The following is an 18,229-nucleotide window of genomic DNA, read 5'->3' as shown; positions in this document are numbered from 1 at the left end:
CATAAAACAATAATTCGCTGGCATCAGTATATTCTGCACCATGCGCAACACTATGGAATAACATGAGGCTGCAATGCACAATCAATCTGACACCGTTTTACGAATAGAATATACTCTATTTTGAATAATTTTATACTTACATTACCTTTCATGACAAGGAAATTACATTAAGGTTATTAAAATGTGTAGAGGCACAAGATACATAAAATTTACACTGGATTTACATGTTTTTTAACTTTTCTATGAACTGTTTCTAGCAGCTATTGTAAAGTGCAGGTCGTTGTTAGGAGTCTTGGCACCGAATGCCGGCTATGTCACGCAGCATCCTCTTTGTCCCCGCTGCTCACGTGAGTCCCACCTACCAAAGTGACGTAAGCACAGGTAGGACTGTGATTGGCTGCTGTCGATGGCCAAGGCCGTCGGCTGCTTCGTCTGCCTCGTTGCTGATCTATCCGTTGCAAGAACGTACAGCGATTAGTTACACTTTGTGTGGAGAAGTAGCAGCCTTTAAAATAAAAGTATTAAATTGTCTGAGCTGGGTCCACCAAAAATAATGCACAAATAAGTTTATTACAAACATCTTGGCTCGATTTAACGAGAAAAATTTTGAACACCACCACTAACCGATAGATTGATGTTCACAGTGTTTTGAGACAGTTGAGGACCACTTCCACAGGATTTCCTGTCAAGAAGTGAAACCATCAACATAAAACGGTATTGTCGCACACTCTCCATGTGTCAACAGTAATTAGAAAAAGCGTCCGAGTATTCGAGATGTGACGATGTTGTTTCCTTCCATGAACACGCAAACAGATCAAGTGCAAAACTTCACTCTTGTAGGTATGAGATTATGGAGCATCCCCTTATATTCTAGACCATGCTCCCCAGTGATTACCTTCTTTTTGGCCTATTGAGGAAATTCCTGGTAGGATAGAAGTTTATGAACGACACCGAAGCTCAGAACGTTGTTTGTCGTTGGTTCCGTAATCAGCCATCCGCCTTCTACACAGCAAGCATCGAGAGACGTGTGGTACAGTGGGCCTCCGCAGATGTGATGATTATCTGGAAAATTAGACAAAAGTACGTAGAATATTGTGTATGTCTTGTTTTTCTTTTGTGGTTTAGTAGTCTGGCAATAAAACAGTATGCGCAGACTTTTCGATTTTCCCTCATATAATTATATAGTGTAATAGATTATGTTACCTGTAAATCGGTCAAGAAGCTGTATGAAGTCCTAGTTCTTGTCAGTGTCGGCATTTCTAAGTGAGGTTGCTTTGAGTTTCTCGTAGTCACTCTTGGTGAATACCAGAATACTGCATTGATTTTCATTTCTTTATTTTTAGAAAAGAATGCTTCTAGACATAGCCTTTTCTCGCATGTGTAATATGTAATTTGTAATACATAGTTTAAAAATGAATAATCCAGAGAAAGAAATTTGTGTACTCCCTTTTCCGTTGATATTTATGCATAAATGGTAACTCTTAATCCTCCTGCACTATCTGATGATTGTTTACTACTCATAATTATTTCGAACAGCTCAAAAGTGCTGCTGCGCCAATTTTTGACCAATAATTAACCCTCTTGGTTTCTTATCTTATCTCTTCAAGTACGACATAGCATGAGAATGTTGTTATGTTCTTATTTGTTTAAAGGTAAGTTACGTTCTCCTGTAATCCAGTAAATTTACTGAAATATGTATGTAAGAAAGGAAATCCCGAATTAAATTTCTTGATATAATTTAATTTGATTCTATTAAAGTTCGTGGGCATTTTCATAATAAACTATTACAGTTTGTCTTCCATTCTGTATTTGAAACCTCACGTTGTCTATGAGCTTCGCTTATCTTGTGGTTTCTTCAATGTTTTGAAACTTAATTGTCTTAATCGTCGTTATTCTCAGCCATATAAACGAATATGGCGCATGAGTCTACATGACCACTTGATTTCTATCTTTTTGTATTTTCTCCTTTGTTCTTTCTTTTCTAACATTTGAATACAGTCTATAGATAATGAAAAGCTAAATAATGTATTTTCTATGTACATGAAGGAAACAGTGTAACTACTACTGTGCTATTAATGCCAGCTGTTTTTACTTCTTATTTTGGTTAGAAAGGCGAATAACCTTGAATCAGTATTTTTTTTTATATACATGTATTTAGGAGTCGTTCAGTAAGTGAAACACCTCAGAAAGTATCACAACAGCCTTTACTCGCCGTACAACCACCCGTAAGGAATGAAGCGCATCAGCTTCTTAAAAGTAGGTGAGTGCTTGGCAGTTTCTTCTACGTAATAACTTACAAAGAAACCAGTGTAGTAAATCTAGTTTTAAGTTTTCCTTTTTTAATTATAACTGGTCTTCTTACATTTACTTACACATTTGCTTCATACTTATTTTATCGGCGTGCAGTGATTTTGAGAGCATGTCTTCATATTATATGTGTAAAGTCATATCTGTAGATTATTCGTCCATCTTAAGTAAGTAAATGTAACAGAAGAAGTAATGCTTTGGTCTGATATTTTCGAATCGATGGGTGATTTTTTTAAAATTTTGTTTTTAGTAATCACTTAATTAATATTATTGTTTTTCCTAATTGCATAAGCGTATTTTCATTAGGTTGTAAAAACGAAGATTATAAGGATATTTTTGCTTTGAATTTTTAAGAGAATCATAATACTCAACAAAAACCTTGCATCATAACTAGTCAAATGAAAAGAGCATTGTTCAACAATAAGCTCATAAGTTTGTTATTATTTAGTAGAAGCTTAGGGTGTAAAATCTGTGAATACATACTAATTGTTCTTTTGCAACACATCTGAGCTCAGAAATCATTGGGAGAAAATTGTATTTCGCAGCATGTAGACTAGCCTGGTTTAGTTCATTACTGGAAATTCGAACTTATTTGTCGGTTAAAATTGCTAACTTAAAAGAAGCTATAGATACGAACTTGTGGGTACCTTATTGCGAAGAGTTCTTTGTTTCTTATCGTAGCATTACTAATTTTACGGATAACGAAGATGCGCAACGTTGTTCGGACAATAATGTGCAAGTTTCAAGTATTTGATGTAATTTTCGTACAGATGAAACTAATGTGAAGGTAACTGTACTTCGCAAATTCCGAGGAACTGTTATAACTTTGGTTCTGTAAGCAAGCTTTTAATGATATTGGAACAATATACTTTAGAAAAATAAATAAATTTTTCAGTTCATACCCACAATTAGTGGCCGTTATTGCTTTCCTTTTAAGCTAATGTCATCTGTACGACAATTCTGTAACCTATTTGAAGCCTGTACGTAGCTGTCCACACAACCGTTATTACTTGGATTTTCTGTGTTAATATTGATATAAATCTGAACATTTCAGCAAAGCCTAATTCACTAATGCTGATTTTTTATTAATGTTGAAACCATACAGGCTGTATATGTATGTAATTTGATGATGACACACAAGGTCTTTCCAGAAAGAAACCGAACTTTTAAAAGATACGATTAATGGAACTGTTCTTGATTTTCTTCTTGCCAGCGTCGCGTATTGGGATTCTTTCCAAGCATTTTAACGGTAGTTGCACCATTCTGCCTTGTATCATAGTAAGACTGCGAGCATTGGAGTGAAGTTGTGTTCCTTGCTTGTGGTTATTTTGCGGTATTATGTATATAAAAAAAATATTTCTGGAAGAATAGCTAGTGTGCATTAAATTTTGTTTTAAATTGGGCAAGAGATGTACACAAATTGAAAATGTTGCAGGAAGTCACGGCAAAGAATATATATATGAGTCGGACTCACGTTTCAAACCAGGAAGAACATCCTTCGAAGACGAGACAAAATCTGGACGCCCTGTAACATCATGTGATGTTAGCATTCAGAAAATATGCGGTGTTGTACGGAAAAATCGTTGTTTGACTTTCTGCAAAATAATTGAGGAAGGATAAATCATTAAATCGTTCTGTTGTGTGGTCTTAGCAGAAAAACGGAACATGCATCATGTTGCCTCAAAATTCTAACAAATGAACAAATCGCAACACGAATATCTGAGTGGAAATCTAAGATCCTTCGAAACGTGCAAACGAAGACGATTTCATCTTGAAAAATGCCGTATCGGATGACGAGACTTGGGTATATGATTATTGCACTGAACCAGTCATAGGCACCCTAATGAGTGGAGAAATCTTCACCGAGATTCAAGAAAGCACGTCAAAGTCACTTAAACGTTCAAGTGATGCTTATTGTTTCCTTTGATTTTTGTGGTTGTCATTATGAATACATCTCCCATGATCAAACCATCAACAAATTATATTAGAGGTGATGAGGCAATTGAGGTAGGCTGTGAGGAAGAAGATACAGGAAGATTGGAAACATGGAATATGGAGGCTGAACCATGTCAACACTCCTAGCTATTCGGCCCTCATTCTGGAGTTTTGGACGAAGAACAAAACTATTGTTGTGCTCCAACCATCCTACTTACCTGATTTGTCATCTGCAGATTTTTTCTGTATTCCGCAAGATGAAATCCACCCTGAAAGGTTGTCATTTTGAGTCCATAGAAGAGAGAACAAAAACTTCGCTACGAGATCTCCAGTCTACTTCAGAAAGTTCTAGCCGTGGAAACCGCACTTGGAGCGCTTTATTAATAGTGGAGGAAACTATTTTGAAGGAGATAAATCTGAATAACTTCCACAAATGGTAGGCACAATTATAGTTAGATTTCTTTCTGGCTACACTTCGTATCTTCGCTCTCTTCTACGTTGTCATTACTGGTGTGCCTTGTCAAAAGCTTATGAAAACATACCACATGTGTTTTTCTCCATTTTGAACGTCAGTTTGTAATAGCATTACTAGCAATTATTCAAAAATGGCTTCTTTCCTTAACGTCTAATCGCTCAAGATTCATTCGTGAGAAAGTTAGTTAGTTATCTATTGGTAACGCCAACGAGTGAAATACATATATCATTAATCTGAAATAAGACATCAAGTTTTACAATAGTGAGCACAAAAGACAATTATGAGAATTCAAAATATTTGCAGAGTTATTCAGATGCAGACAAAATTATGTCATTTCAAGTAGCCATGCTTGAATTGAAATTTATGCTATTAACTGTGTTTCGTTTCATGTTTATTTTATCATTGAAAACTGAAACTTAGTAAAATAATACTTTCATGTATTGATTCTAACAACTGATTATTATTCTTTATTATGTGAGTTTTTCATATTTCACAACAGATCTCGTGATGCTTCACCATCTACAAGAGATGCAATTGTAGGAATGTTATCCATTAGTCGAGTTGTAATGACAGCTGCTGCCAAATTAAATGCTGAACAAGAGAGCACTCCCGCCAGACCCAAACGTCGGAAATATTTAATGGCAGATGATTACGGCGAAAATGTCGACAAAGTATATCAGGATGATGAATTTAGTGAGTTACTACTTCTATATTTATTTGTGTAAACGTACCCTACCCCATGTAAAATTCATTCAAATGAAAGTACAGCTCATACTTCAGAATCAAGAAGCACATATTTAGACGGAAAAGCTCGACATGCCAGTATAGAAACGTTTTTTCTTATGATAGGAAACAGCTTGTGCTTTTTTTGTTCATAAAACAGAATATTTATTTTTTCCTTGCAGGGGAGCACGATAGCTCAGTGGTAGAGCACTTACCTCTGGTGTATGGGGTCCATGGTTCGATCCCCGGCCAAGTTTGTGGCGGACAATATTGTGTCCATGGGTTTTCTCGGGTACTCCCATTTCCTCCCACATTCCCATTCCACCAGTTCTTCCATCATCATTCACTTGCTTTAATCACTCATCTCCCTTAGCCTAAAGGACGTAATCGTGGGACGTTAAACTGAAAGATTTCATTTTATTTTCTTTTACCTGCATTGTAGTCACATTTCTTTGACAAACTCTTAACTCGAGATAATTTATATTATTACTTGTATTATTATTTTAAATGCACCAGTGATAGACTTATTAATTGATTGCAACCAATGAGTGAAATAGAGTTATCTAATTATAATACTGCCGTCATGCAGTTAAATAAGGCTCTATACTTATGTAAGGAGCTAGTAAAGACTCGATCAAAGAGTAGTCTCTCAAATATGAAACAACAAAAACGGCGGATATTTCCGTCAACAAGCATTTAGTGGTAACGGCATTTCATACATAAAGTAAGAGAGCTTTAGGAATTGGTAGGAAACTTGAAGCATCTTCTATCAATGTATTCTCTAGTGATAATCTAACCAGTGACTATGCCGGCCTAGATTATATTGATTGAATATTGATTTTTAGCGATTGTTCATAAAATAAAAGCATAATCACTTGCTTAAATTAATACTTATGTGAGTCATAACTTTTGTACGAATTTTAAAGGCCGAATTTACGCTTGGGGGAACATAAATCAAAGCTCGATAAATATAAATTATATTTTCGGGAATAAATTGTCCCGTGTCGCTGACATTGTAATAAGTGAAATAATAGGCGTTCTTTCCAGTAATTGAGGGTAAATTATTCATTTGTTTATTTGTAGATTTTTTATACGTCTGGTTATTGCCTAGCATGTGTTTAGAGTAAATAAATTTAAAATAAATACGTTGAAGAATGGTTGTGATAAAATTATTTGGAAATGATAAAATATGGAGATGCCGACATAAAAATATATATATTTTTGTCGAAGTAATCTGTTCATTCAACTGAGAAGGCTTCCGTGTGATGTGTGTAGAAAGTCTTCATCGAACATATTTCTACAGCCGACTTACAGGTTAACACACCAACCACACTTCCCGAAACCGGGGAGCAGCATGTAATGAATACTACAGTGTTGAACGTACTTTTGGTAGTACGGTGGCTTAGTCTTACCCGGAATGATCCAAATTGAACCTTTAATCTGGAAACAACCTATATATTTCCTGAAAGGGTTTGTCGAGCAAGTTCCAAAATAGGTTTCAGTTTCTTTCCTGGTCAACAGCAAATCATTTGGTATCACAACTAGTGTGACTTATTGTTAGGGTAAGTGTGACACATTCGATGTATTTCAATTTCTATATTTTCCTCGATTTCGCCTATATATGTTGTCAGATCAGTACGTTCATTAAATATTCGTCAAGTGCTCAACTAGACAAGTCGTTTCAGAAGTCGCACGGTACAAAAATGTTCAATACATTTTGAGTTACTAATTATGCGAAAACTAGTCAGGGGGTAATTTGAGCTCATTTACTCGATCAGAAAAGCTCTTTCTTTGTATCTGTATCGACCCGATTAGTCACCCTTTAGGGTTTAAGCTCTCTCTCCACGACAAGGCTCGGGTAAGAAGAGAGGGAAGAAGGCTCCGGCTGGATATTGTTTGCCGGAGTTTGGCTTTTGTTTTTAGCCATCTGTGAGAGTCATGTAACTCACACGTCTCGGCAGTGACATGGTCCTCACATCTTGAAAACAAAGGACGAGTACTGGCACACCATCTTGCCAGGACCGTGACATGTGAGTTACATGGCTGCTAAAAACAGTTGAGTATATTCAATAGGTTGTGTTTGTTCTTGAACGTGATAGTGTAAAACGGTGTTGTTTCCCGATTTGTAAGTTGAAAGTTTATATAAATGGATAGTTGCCAAATCAATGTTTTAAACAAGAAATATAAATATTGTATACTTACTGCGTTTTCGTGTTGGTTTTATTATATTTTTATTTTGATACTATATTCGCAACTAGATAAATAATTTGTTTTCTCTTCCTTTTTACATAAATTTAGAGACTACTTATGACTCTTCTCATTTCTAAATGTGAGCTTGGCCGACCGCAACTTTCTTTTTCGTCTTCTCTTTCGGTTTTTTTTTCTTTTTTTTTCTGTATATCCGGTCAAAAGCTATTTTGTATATTGTATAACTGAACTTTGAAGTAAATGTAGAATCATCTTGTGTGCTTTACGTAGTAAGACTAATTTTAATGTCGAAATAAGTTATGAGTGAACTTTACTCACATTTTAAAAGATTATGACCAAGCTGGAAAATCCTTTTTCTGGATGGTCAAAACCTTGGTTCGTTGTGAGTTAAGTATCAGAACTTAAATCGATCATCATATGTAGTAAAAGCAACTAGATCATTTTTGATCAAAATGAAATACTAACCTTGCATCCCAAAAGAATATTGTATTATATTAAATAATAATAACAACCCTCTCTGGGCTTTCCGTCAGTGCTCTTCTCCCGCTGCTATATTTATTCTTGATTATTAAATCGACGTGGGGATCATTCTTAAACGACAAAAGTTAAGACTATAAAGAAAAACCCATACTTTTTATTTTTTTAATTTTTATTTTATTTTTTAAATTTTTATTTTTATTTGTGTGTGTGTGTGTGTGTAGTTGTTGAACCTTATGTATCTTATGAGCTTTCATTCTTGAAGAAAGAATTATAAGCATTTAAATGGTATAAATATATTTTACAAAGCATGCCACTAATAACGATAGAAAGATCTCAGAGGGTTGAAATCATTTAGTGTAACACAATATTTTGGGATACAGGATTAGGACTTAATTTAGCAATATGTATCTTATAGCGACCATTAGCAAATAGATTATTCTTGCTTTAACACTCGAACGCCCAGAATTTTTCTCTCTCTCCAGCGCCCACAGGTGTACAATTTTTCCTCTTTAACTTTTTATGTTTTCATATTTATATAAACACTAGCATCAATTACCCGCTCCGCTGAGTTAAATTAAGAGAAAATAGTAATATGCTCCGTTAGTCAGTTACTTTTTATTATTACTAAAGCGCACTTTGATATCGGTCATTTCGATTATTTGTATAGGTCTGTATCCCCCTCCCCTCCCCATGTTGCGGGGCACGGCATCGGAAGTATCGTTGTTCATTTCAGCGACCCCGAAAACTATGAATTCGACACTCATATTGGTAATTTCGAACATTTTATATATCTCCCCCTCTCCCAAGTTGCTGGGCTGAATTTGGATTTAAGCGGCATCAGAAATGTAATTGTTCATCTCAGCGACTCCGAAAACTATGGATTCGATACTAATATCGGTTATTTTAGATCATTTATATATATATATATCCCTCCCTCTCTCCCAAGCTGCGGGGCTGAATTTGGATTTAAACGGCATCAGAAATGTAACTGTTCATCTCAGCGACTCCGAAAAGTGTAGATTCGACACTAATATCTTGTCATTTTCGATTATTTTTAAATGTCTTTCCCCCTCCCTTAAGTTACACCCTCAAAGTGATATAACAAAAACTATCTCAGCTTCGAATCTTATCTAGTTTGAAAATTTGATCAAGATCTTCGAGTGATTCAAAAGTTATTAAGTTTTATTTATTTTTATATATCTCCCTCTCCCATCCTCCTCCAAAATTATATCAAAGTGGAATGATAAAAAAAAAAAAAAAAAATCTCAGACCCGAACCTCATCTATGTTGAAAATTTGATCGAGATTAATCGTTTGATTCAAGAATTATTAAGTTTTATTTAGTTTTAACTCCTCCTCTTCGTCTATCGTCAAAGTCAATAGATAAAAACCACCCCAGGTTCGATCCTCATCTATGTTGAAAATTTTATTAAGATCGGTCGGTGATTTAACAGTGATGAAGTCACAAAGACAGTCACTTTCATTTTTATTTTATATATATATATATATATATATATATATATATATATATATATATATATATATATATATATATATCCCTCCCCCTCCCCTACGTTGCACCGTAAAAGTGAGATGATGAAAACATCTCAGGCCTGAACCTTATCTATGTTGAAAGTTTGATCGAGATCGGTCCGGTGGTTCAAGAGTTATTAAGTATTATTCATTTTCATACATTTCCCCTCCCCCTCCTTTCCACCTCTCGTAAGTTCTACCGTTAAAGTGAAATGACAAAAATACTCCCAGGCCCGAATCTTATGAATGTTGAAAATTTGATCGAGATTGGTTCAAGAGATTAAAGAGTCACAAAAATAACCACTTTCAATCTATATATATAAAAGAGAACGTACAAAATCCTTTGTCCGCTCATCACGCTAATACGGCTGAACCAATTTCTTTCATTTTTGGGGGGTTATTAGGATTTGGACCCTAGATGGTTTTTATCATATCACTTTAATTTTTAATTACCAGTGTCTTGAGATAATTGACCATTCAAGTGTCCATAACGTACAAATCCTTTGTTATTAGTTCATCATAGGTAAAAATAAACGTATTTATATGCAACCCGCATGACCGTGTCACTCGGCGGGTTAACATAAATGACAGGCGATATACAGCGGAAAATAGCTTGAATCTTCTGTTTAAAATTTTTTAATTGATTTGCTTATTTTTACAGACACTTTTACAATATGCCAGCACCGGGATGACCGCAGCGAAGCGGGGCGGGTTAACATAAATGACAGGCGATATAATGTTAAGATTTACTGCAATCTTCTATGGTTTTTATCATATCACTTGAAAGCGAAAAAGTAAAAATTATCTAAGTAACAAAGTTTATTGCGTTCCGGGGTGACCGCAGCGAAGCGGGGTGAACGCTGCTAGTTTTGTAATATAGACTAGCTGAACCTGCGCTCTCTACACAGCGCATCATTCGCATATGAGCATAAATCTCCTTATCATTCCTTACAACATCTGTACATGTCCCTTTACAGACACAAGTGAAAGACGTATTGATTTTTAAAAAAAGCCAAGGGGTATCATAAAGGGGAGACTTTTTTCGATCATTTTTTCTCAATATCTCGCACCGTTTGCAAGATTTGAGTCTGCTTCCGGTTGGAGTTTCTAATTCATGTATGACCAGTGTTTTCTTTTATTCTTGCATCTAGTATGTAATAAGCAAATACATTACATACACAATTAATTATAATGTCAGTTATATATGGTGTTCATTGGACAAAACACTCCCCCTCCCAAAAAAAAGTTTCATCCACAAAACCATGGACAAAACACTCCAAAAAAAAAAAAAAGTTTCATCTTAGACTGGAGAAATGGCAATCCTTCCTTTTCCATTATTATTTGGCCATAAAACAAACGCCTCAGACATATACAACGTCTATATACAACAGTGTGGTGTTGGAATGTATAATGCTTAGGATGTGATGCTTTAGTTGGTTTTTTTTTTTTTTAATTTCAACATTTCCAATGTACCCGTAAAAATGTGATAAAGAAATAGTGCCCATGTTTTTTAAATATTCAATTATAACTGGACAATCTACATGAAATTTGCAATCGATCAGTGAAAACATCATCTTTCTAGAGCCTGTAGTTTCCGAGATCTCATTGTCGAAAGGATTGGATACAAACATATAAACGTAGTTTAAAAGAGCTCCATAGATGGCAGCACAATTCATTTGCATTTATTTCGGAGAAGGCTTATTAAAGTCAAAGGCCTTTGAACAATAATTTAAAAGGATAAAGTTTGTGAAAAATATTTCTTTAAGTAATTTATTTAAAGTACACTCTTTTAAAAATATTTGTCTTTGTTATAAACGTGAAATCACAAATAACCGTAAATCAAAGGTTTGAAAGCTAAGGTTATAGGTTAGAGCTCGGTCGCTTTTAATTGGTACTGTAGCATTTTAATAGGTAGATTAAAGATTCGTCTTAATTTGCTTACATGATGCCTATTGTCTCTTTCTCACCATACTGGCGAAGCATAATGGGCCTGGGGCCTCAGTGTTAGATATAATTTTGTACAGCTCGTATTTGTTTAATTAAATTCAGTAAATGTAACACATGTTTTCCTTCTATTTCAAGATTGAAAACTATTAACCGACGTTAAAGTTTTTATATTTTTATTTATTTATTTACAAGCTAAAATGCCCGTTCTTCGCACGGAGAGAATAGATTTATGAGAAATATTCGAATCCTCTTTCGCCTTAGGATATTTATTTCTATTGAAAGTGTAATAATAAAAGTACAGAAGATAAATTTTGAAACACTAGACTGTCACAGAATAAGCCTTTAAACAAACTATGATTTAAAAAAAAGAAAGAATAAAACTAGCTAGAAGTGGTTATTAACTATCTTCCAAAAGTTATTTCAAACTGATTAGCCTTTTTTCCGACCCCAAAAACTATGAATTTAACACAAATCTCGCTTATTTTTGACATTTTATCCCCCCCTTCTTCCGATGGGGCTTAACTTGTACTTAAACGCGTTGGGAGCTTCACTATTGCACACTAATACAGCCGTTTTGCATTATTTTTACATATCACTCGTTTCAACTCCCACCCCTTATGGTGTCTTACTCCCACGATATTTTTTCCAGATTGAAAGTCGTATGTCTACCAAGTTTGGTTGAAATTACTCCTTAAGTTCCGGAGTAGCGCTGGAATATACATTCATACATAAGTATCCAAATATTTTTAAATGTACGAGCAACGTCTTCGACGTTGTCCTCGTGAATTCCCGATCCAACTGACTTGACCGTTCATGCCTAAACTTGGGATTAAATATCATTGCGATTGTAACCTAATAGCTTAGTGAACCCGAAAACTACGGATTCGACACTAATCTCGGTCATTTGAGACATTTTATTTTTCACCTCCCGTGCCGATTGGGGCTAAACTTGGACTTCAACGCTAACGTCGGTCGTTTGCGATTATTTTTACGTCACCACTCACCCCCCAGGATAACTAATGGGGTCTGAACTTGGATTTAAACGGCATCTGGTGTGTCACTATTCATCTGAGCGACTCCCAAATCTACGGACTCCTCATCAGTCGTTTACGATAATTTTATGTTATCCCCTTCCACACCTAAATGTGCTAGGGGGTCTTACCCCCAAGGGGGCTGAACTTGCACTTAAAGAATATCAGAACTCTCATTATTCAACTTAGTTACCCCGAAAACTATGGATTCGACTCTAATATCGATCATTTTCAATTATTTTTACATGTCACCATTTCTTACTCTTAAGAGTACCAATGTGGCCTAAATGTGGATTTAAATGGCATCAGTAGTGACACTTTTCTCAGCAACCCCAAAAACTACGGATTCGATCCTAATATCTGCCGTTTACGATCATTTCACGTGCCACTACTCTTATTTCCCTTAAGTGTGATAGATGGTCTTATTCACCCTGGGGGCTGATCTTGTGCTTAATAGTCTCGGAACTGTCACTAATGAACTCACAGATCTCGAAAAGTGTAGATTCATCACTAATATTGATCGTTTTCGATTATTTGTACCTCATCATCCCCCTCCCCCCCTCGTTGATGGGTGCTAATGGGAACTGAACTTGGACTTAAATGGTATTTAGAGTGTCACTATTAATCTTACTGACCCGGAAAACTATAGATTTGACTAATGTCCGTCGTCTTCGATCATTTTATATATGTCAGCCCCTCCCACTCAGCCTAAGTGTGATAGGGGGTGTTACCACTACAGTACTATTTACAAACTGTAGTTAATACGTATACCAAGTTTGGTTAAAATTACTCCAGGCATTCCAGAGTTATGCTGAAACACACAGACACACATACTTTTCTGTGTACTATTCATCTCAGTTTACGATAATTTTATATTACCGCTTTCCACTCCTAAGTGTACTATATAAAAGATTTATTATTTCGATCATCTTATGTTGTTTTCCAATCTTATACAGTTTGTATTTTAAGGCAATTTGCCCTATAATTACGTGGGGGTGCATTCTTCTTGTTTTCCTCATTCAGTCAACACGAACCTCTTCTGCCAACTTCTAAATAAAACACTTTCTTTTTTCTTTATATGTTCAACCCTGTTAAAGATGCAGTAGTTATTTGATAGCTGCCATCAGTTATTGTCTGATTTTGGGGCAACGAAGCAGGTAAATAAACAGAGTTTTACTCGGAAAGAACTGTTCATCGATGGTTATGTACGTTTCTGATATGAAAAGTGCATGACAGTTTTCAATTAAATTACGCCAGATCTCAGTAAATAACACAACCCTGTCTTTCAAATATGATAAATATCATAATTTCAACGAAACAATTACAGACTATTGTTTCTTTACATTATTTTCGTTTCAAAATACTCGTCATGTCACGGTGGCTCAGTGGTTGAGTGCTTATCTCCGCTGCATAAGGTCCCTTGTTCAGTCCTTGGCCAAGTAAGTTTGTGGTGGATAACATCGTGTTCATGGGTTTTCTTGGGGGTATTCGAGTTTCCTCCCACTTTGTCATTTCACCAATTCTTCCATCATCATTTACTTGGCTTAATCATCGTGTCCCTTAGCCTAAAGGTAATGATTATAGGACGTTACACGGAAAGATTTTATTTCATTTGATTTAGGAGTACTTGTCAATGCAAGTTCTATTTCGCTGAAATTACGCTTGCAAGTGTTATTTAAATTGCTCCTAAATAACTTTTCATTGCCCTAAGACCGAGTCAATCGTTTCTCATATCCGGAAACGGAGGATTTTCTCCAATGCATTGAAATTGTTAGGCAAATTTTTAGTCAACTCTCATTATCCCGAAGTATTTTTAGTGGCACCTATAAACGTATTTTGTCAAAGTTGTGACGAACTTAAATTTGTTTTGTTACGCCCGAAATCAGGAGATTTTTTCCGTTTCGGGAAAATTGTTACTCAAAATTTATATCCTTCAAATTGAATTTTCCAAAAATCATACTTGTCTTTTCCTTATGTCGACACTTAGCCAATTCATCTTATGAGATATTCATATTATATATGTCTCTCTCTCTCTCTCTCTCTCTCTCTCTATATATATATATATATATATATATATATATATATATATATATATATATATATATCGGGTGTTCTGAAAATGGTGCCTACGGACCACAGAGCACTATTTTTCAGACCAAAATAAAGCGAAAATGTTATATGATGGTATGCCCTCCGGGGCTTTCTTCAGCCGCTATGGAGAATCAAAGTTTCACAATATGGCAACGTCGCAGATTAACTTGAAGCTGTTAGCATTACTCTACGAATACAACAAGCAGTTGAATCGATTGCTACACTAATAAATGATGCTAGTGTCAATCAATATCGACTTTAGCTGCCATCTGGAAAAAATCGATATAACTATTTCATAGATTGGAATATCTAATCTATGGTTCTTTATTTGCGATGTTGCCACATAGTGTAATTTGTAGCTCCAGACGAGGACTCGAAAGGTACACATTTTTTGCTTTACTTTGACTTGTAGAGTAATGCTCTGTGATCCGTGGGTGCCATTTTAGAACACCTATATATATTGATTCACCGCGGTGTTTGGTATTGAGCTTTCAAGTACAAATTTTTTAGATGCTTCTCTGTTACAGATAGTTAATTTGTATTATATTCTTAACTAACTTGCATTTGTAGAAGATTTCGTACTAGAAGCTATTTGATCTGTATGTGTTTTAAACTGTTTTTCTGACTGAAACTTGCTTATTAATGTCTCATGTTATAACTGTGCAACCTTGCTTATTACAAATGTTTTAACAGTAAATATTTTGTTTTAGTATATCCTGCCTTAGATCCAGCAGATGACGAGGATTATGTATTCAAACCTCGGGGAAAGCGAAGAACAGATGAAGCTTGGAATCCAAAAGCGCGTGTTGGTCCCGTTGCGCCAAAAACAGACCGTCCTGTCCGAGAAGGAACCCGGAAGCAGGCGGTGGAGAGAGGGCTCGAGGCAGCAGCAGCACGTCGAGCTGGCTTACCAGTAAGTTTTAATTTGTGATAATATATCGTTACAGTGTTTCTCAGATACTAATAAATGTCGAAACCAAATACATGTCAAGCCTTCACAGAATAAGAACATGACAATTAGCCTAGGTGGTCTTAGAGAATGCACCATACGGAATAAATGGATGTGAAACAAGGATATCGGAATCGTATGATTTTATTTAGTTAAATAAGTGTCCAATTTCCCTTCTTTCTTGGTTTATGCACGCAATGCAAGTACAGAATAGTATGAATTACATTGAAACCTATGTTGACAAACTTTACTGAGTAAGTTTTTACATATTCCAGATGTATGCTACGAAGTTAAGGGAACTTTTTTATTTATTTACCAGCTGAACCTGCGCTCTCTACACAGCGCATCAATCACATATAAGCATGAATCTCCTTGTTATTCCTCACATCAGTACATGTCCCTTTAGAAACACAAGTGAAACACGTCTTGATTTTTTTTAAAAAAAATGGCAAGAGATACCATAAAGGGGAGATTTTTTTCGATTACTTTTTCAGTATCTCGCACCGTTTGCAAGATTTGAGCCTACTTCCGGTTGGAGTTCTTAATTCATGTATGATCAGTGTTTTCTTCTTGCATGCAGTATGTGATAAGCAAATACATTACACAAACAGTTAATTATAATGTCAGTGATATATGGTGTTCATTGGGCAAAACTCCAAACAATAAAGATTCAACTTATTGTTAGAGTGAAGAAAAGGTTATTCTTCGTTTTTTATTATCATTTGTTCATGAACAACGCCTGAGAGGTACGCAACCCCTGTAGACAATTATGTGGTATTGGAATGTATAATATGTAGGATATGATGCTTTAGTTTTTTTCTTTTTTAATTTCAACACTTCCTGTGTACCCGTAAAAATGTAATAATGAAATAGTGGCAATGTTTTTTAAATATTCAATTAGAACTGGACAATCTACACAAAATTTGCAATCGATCAGTGAAAACGGCATCTTTCTAGAGCCTGTAGTTTCCGATATCTCATTGTCGAAAGGATTGGCCACAAACATATAAACACCCACAAACGTATAGTTTAAAAGAACTCCAAAGATGGCAGCACAATTCATTTGCATTGATTTTGGAAAAGGCTTATTAAAATACAAAGGTTTTGAACAATAATTTAAAAATATAAACTTTATATGAAAAAGATCTACTTAAATAATTTATTTAAAGTACAGATAGTTTAAAATATTTGTTTCTGTTAAACATGAAATCACAAATAACCATAAACAAAGGGTTGAAATCCAGTGTTATAGGTTGGAGCTCAGGCGCCTTCGTTGCGATTGTAGCATTTTAAGATTGTAGCATGTAGAAGATTTATTTAATTCTAGTGAATAACTTGAAGTAAATGAAGAACATCAAAAATTTAGAAATTAAGCAAGATAATATGCGCAAGATGCTATTGCATGAACTAATTGTTTTCAAGACCTTTCGTACAGCACATAAGTTTGGACAGCCAACAATTATGAAAATCTTGGAAATAGTTATCAATTTATTTAACTCCATTTTGTAACAACTTGACTCACTTTCTGCATTTTTGGTATTCTTCACTGAAATTTAAAAAAAAAAAAAAAAAAAAAAAATGGGAGTGAGCATAGTAAAGAACGTTAAGTGGGTGGGAAAATCAGAGAAGTGACAGATTTAACGCGTTTTGTGGTACTGTTACTAGGATAACGCTGGTGGGACTTGTAACACTGTAATGTTAGTACGTATGTACGTCTATTATTCTATACGTTAACTCTTGAATAAAAGCGAATTTTTGAATCCTGTTCGTTGCAATGGCTTCTTTGGGCATCTGCCACACACACAGACAACACGTGGTTTGAAATAAAGTTAACTATGTCTCATCCGGCCATATCACAGTTTCTAGTTATCAGCGGCCATGTTCGTGGCACCAATGTACTAAAGTCTTACGGTTCCTTATCAACGTTTTCTTTCGTGTACCTTGACCCTGAATGTCCATATCATGTAACTCGCGGCGGACTGACTGATTGTGGATACATGCTGTGGAAGGTGCTGCTTGAATTCCTTCGTCACTTGCATTGTGGTCACAGACGGTTCTGGGTGACAATCCGCTTCAATATTCGATGGGACCTGTCACGGAAGATTTTTCTTCCACTCCTCTTCGCAGATATGGTTTTGCCTTGAAGTTTGTAGGCCATCATCTTGAACACTGTTCGCAACATACTTCGACGCTCGTACCACCTAACCGAGCGCCAAAAATTTTTCCAGTTTGAATATTAGAGAGGTCGCCTATTTTATAAGCGGAGGCAGAAGAAGCAGAAAGGCCTGAATGCGTTTGAACGTGTGTCTCAATCACAACATTGGAGAGGCTCAAGCGAATATGAGGTGCGAGTTTTTTCATTGCTTACAGTACTGTACCTCAGCTATTCTGTCCTGGTCTCTGGTCAATGTACGGCCGGCAACACAATCGTCACTCTCGCACCACATAACCGAATGCCAGCAATTTGCCCTCTTTGAGAACCAGAGAAGTCGCCGTTTTCATTATCTCCGTCTGATCAGTACACTGCACACTGCCGTTCTACTACTCCTCA

The 18,229-nt window shown here is 35.6% G+C and overlaps 1 protein-coding gene across 2 annotated transcripts in view; it reads left to right on the top strand.

Annotated features, from left to right (window-relative positions):
- Positions 1 to 18,229, top strand: part of LOC145688270 (histone lysine demethylase PHF8-like) — a 93,489-nt gene that overhangs the window by 64,066 nt on the left and 11,194 nt on the right. For both annotated transcript variants that reach the window (XM_081762260.1, XM_081762259.1), the window contains exons 15-17: positions 2,159 to 2,260; positions 5,217 to 5,410; positions 15,440 to 15,642. In XM_081762260.1, coding sequence (XP_081618386.1) covers positions 2,159 to 2,260; positions 5,217 to 5,410; positions 15,440 to 15,642 — 499 coding nt within the window. The remainder of the gene's footprint in view (positions 1 to 2,158; positions 2,261 to 5,216; positions 5,411 to 15,439; positions 15,643 to 18,229) is intronic.

Source organism: Thermobia domestica, chromosome 6 (genome assembly GCF_964235325.1).
Source record: "Thermobia domestica chromosome 6, izTheDome1.hap1.1, whole genome shotgun sequence".
Lineage (NCBI taxonomy): Eukaryota > Metazoa > Arthropoda > Insecta > Zygentoma > Lepismatidae > Thermobia > Thermobia domestica.
This window is presented reverse-complemented; position numbering and strand designations above follow the sequence as displayed.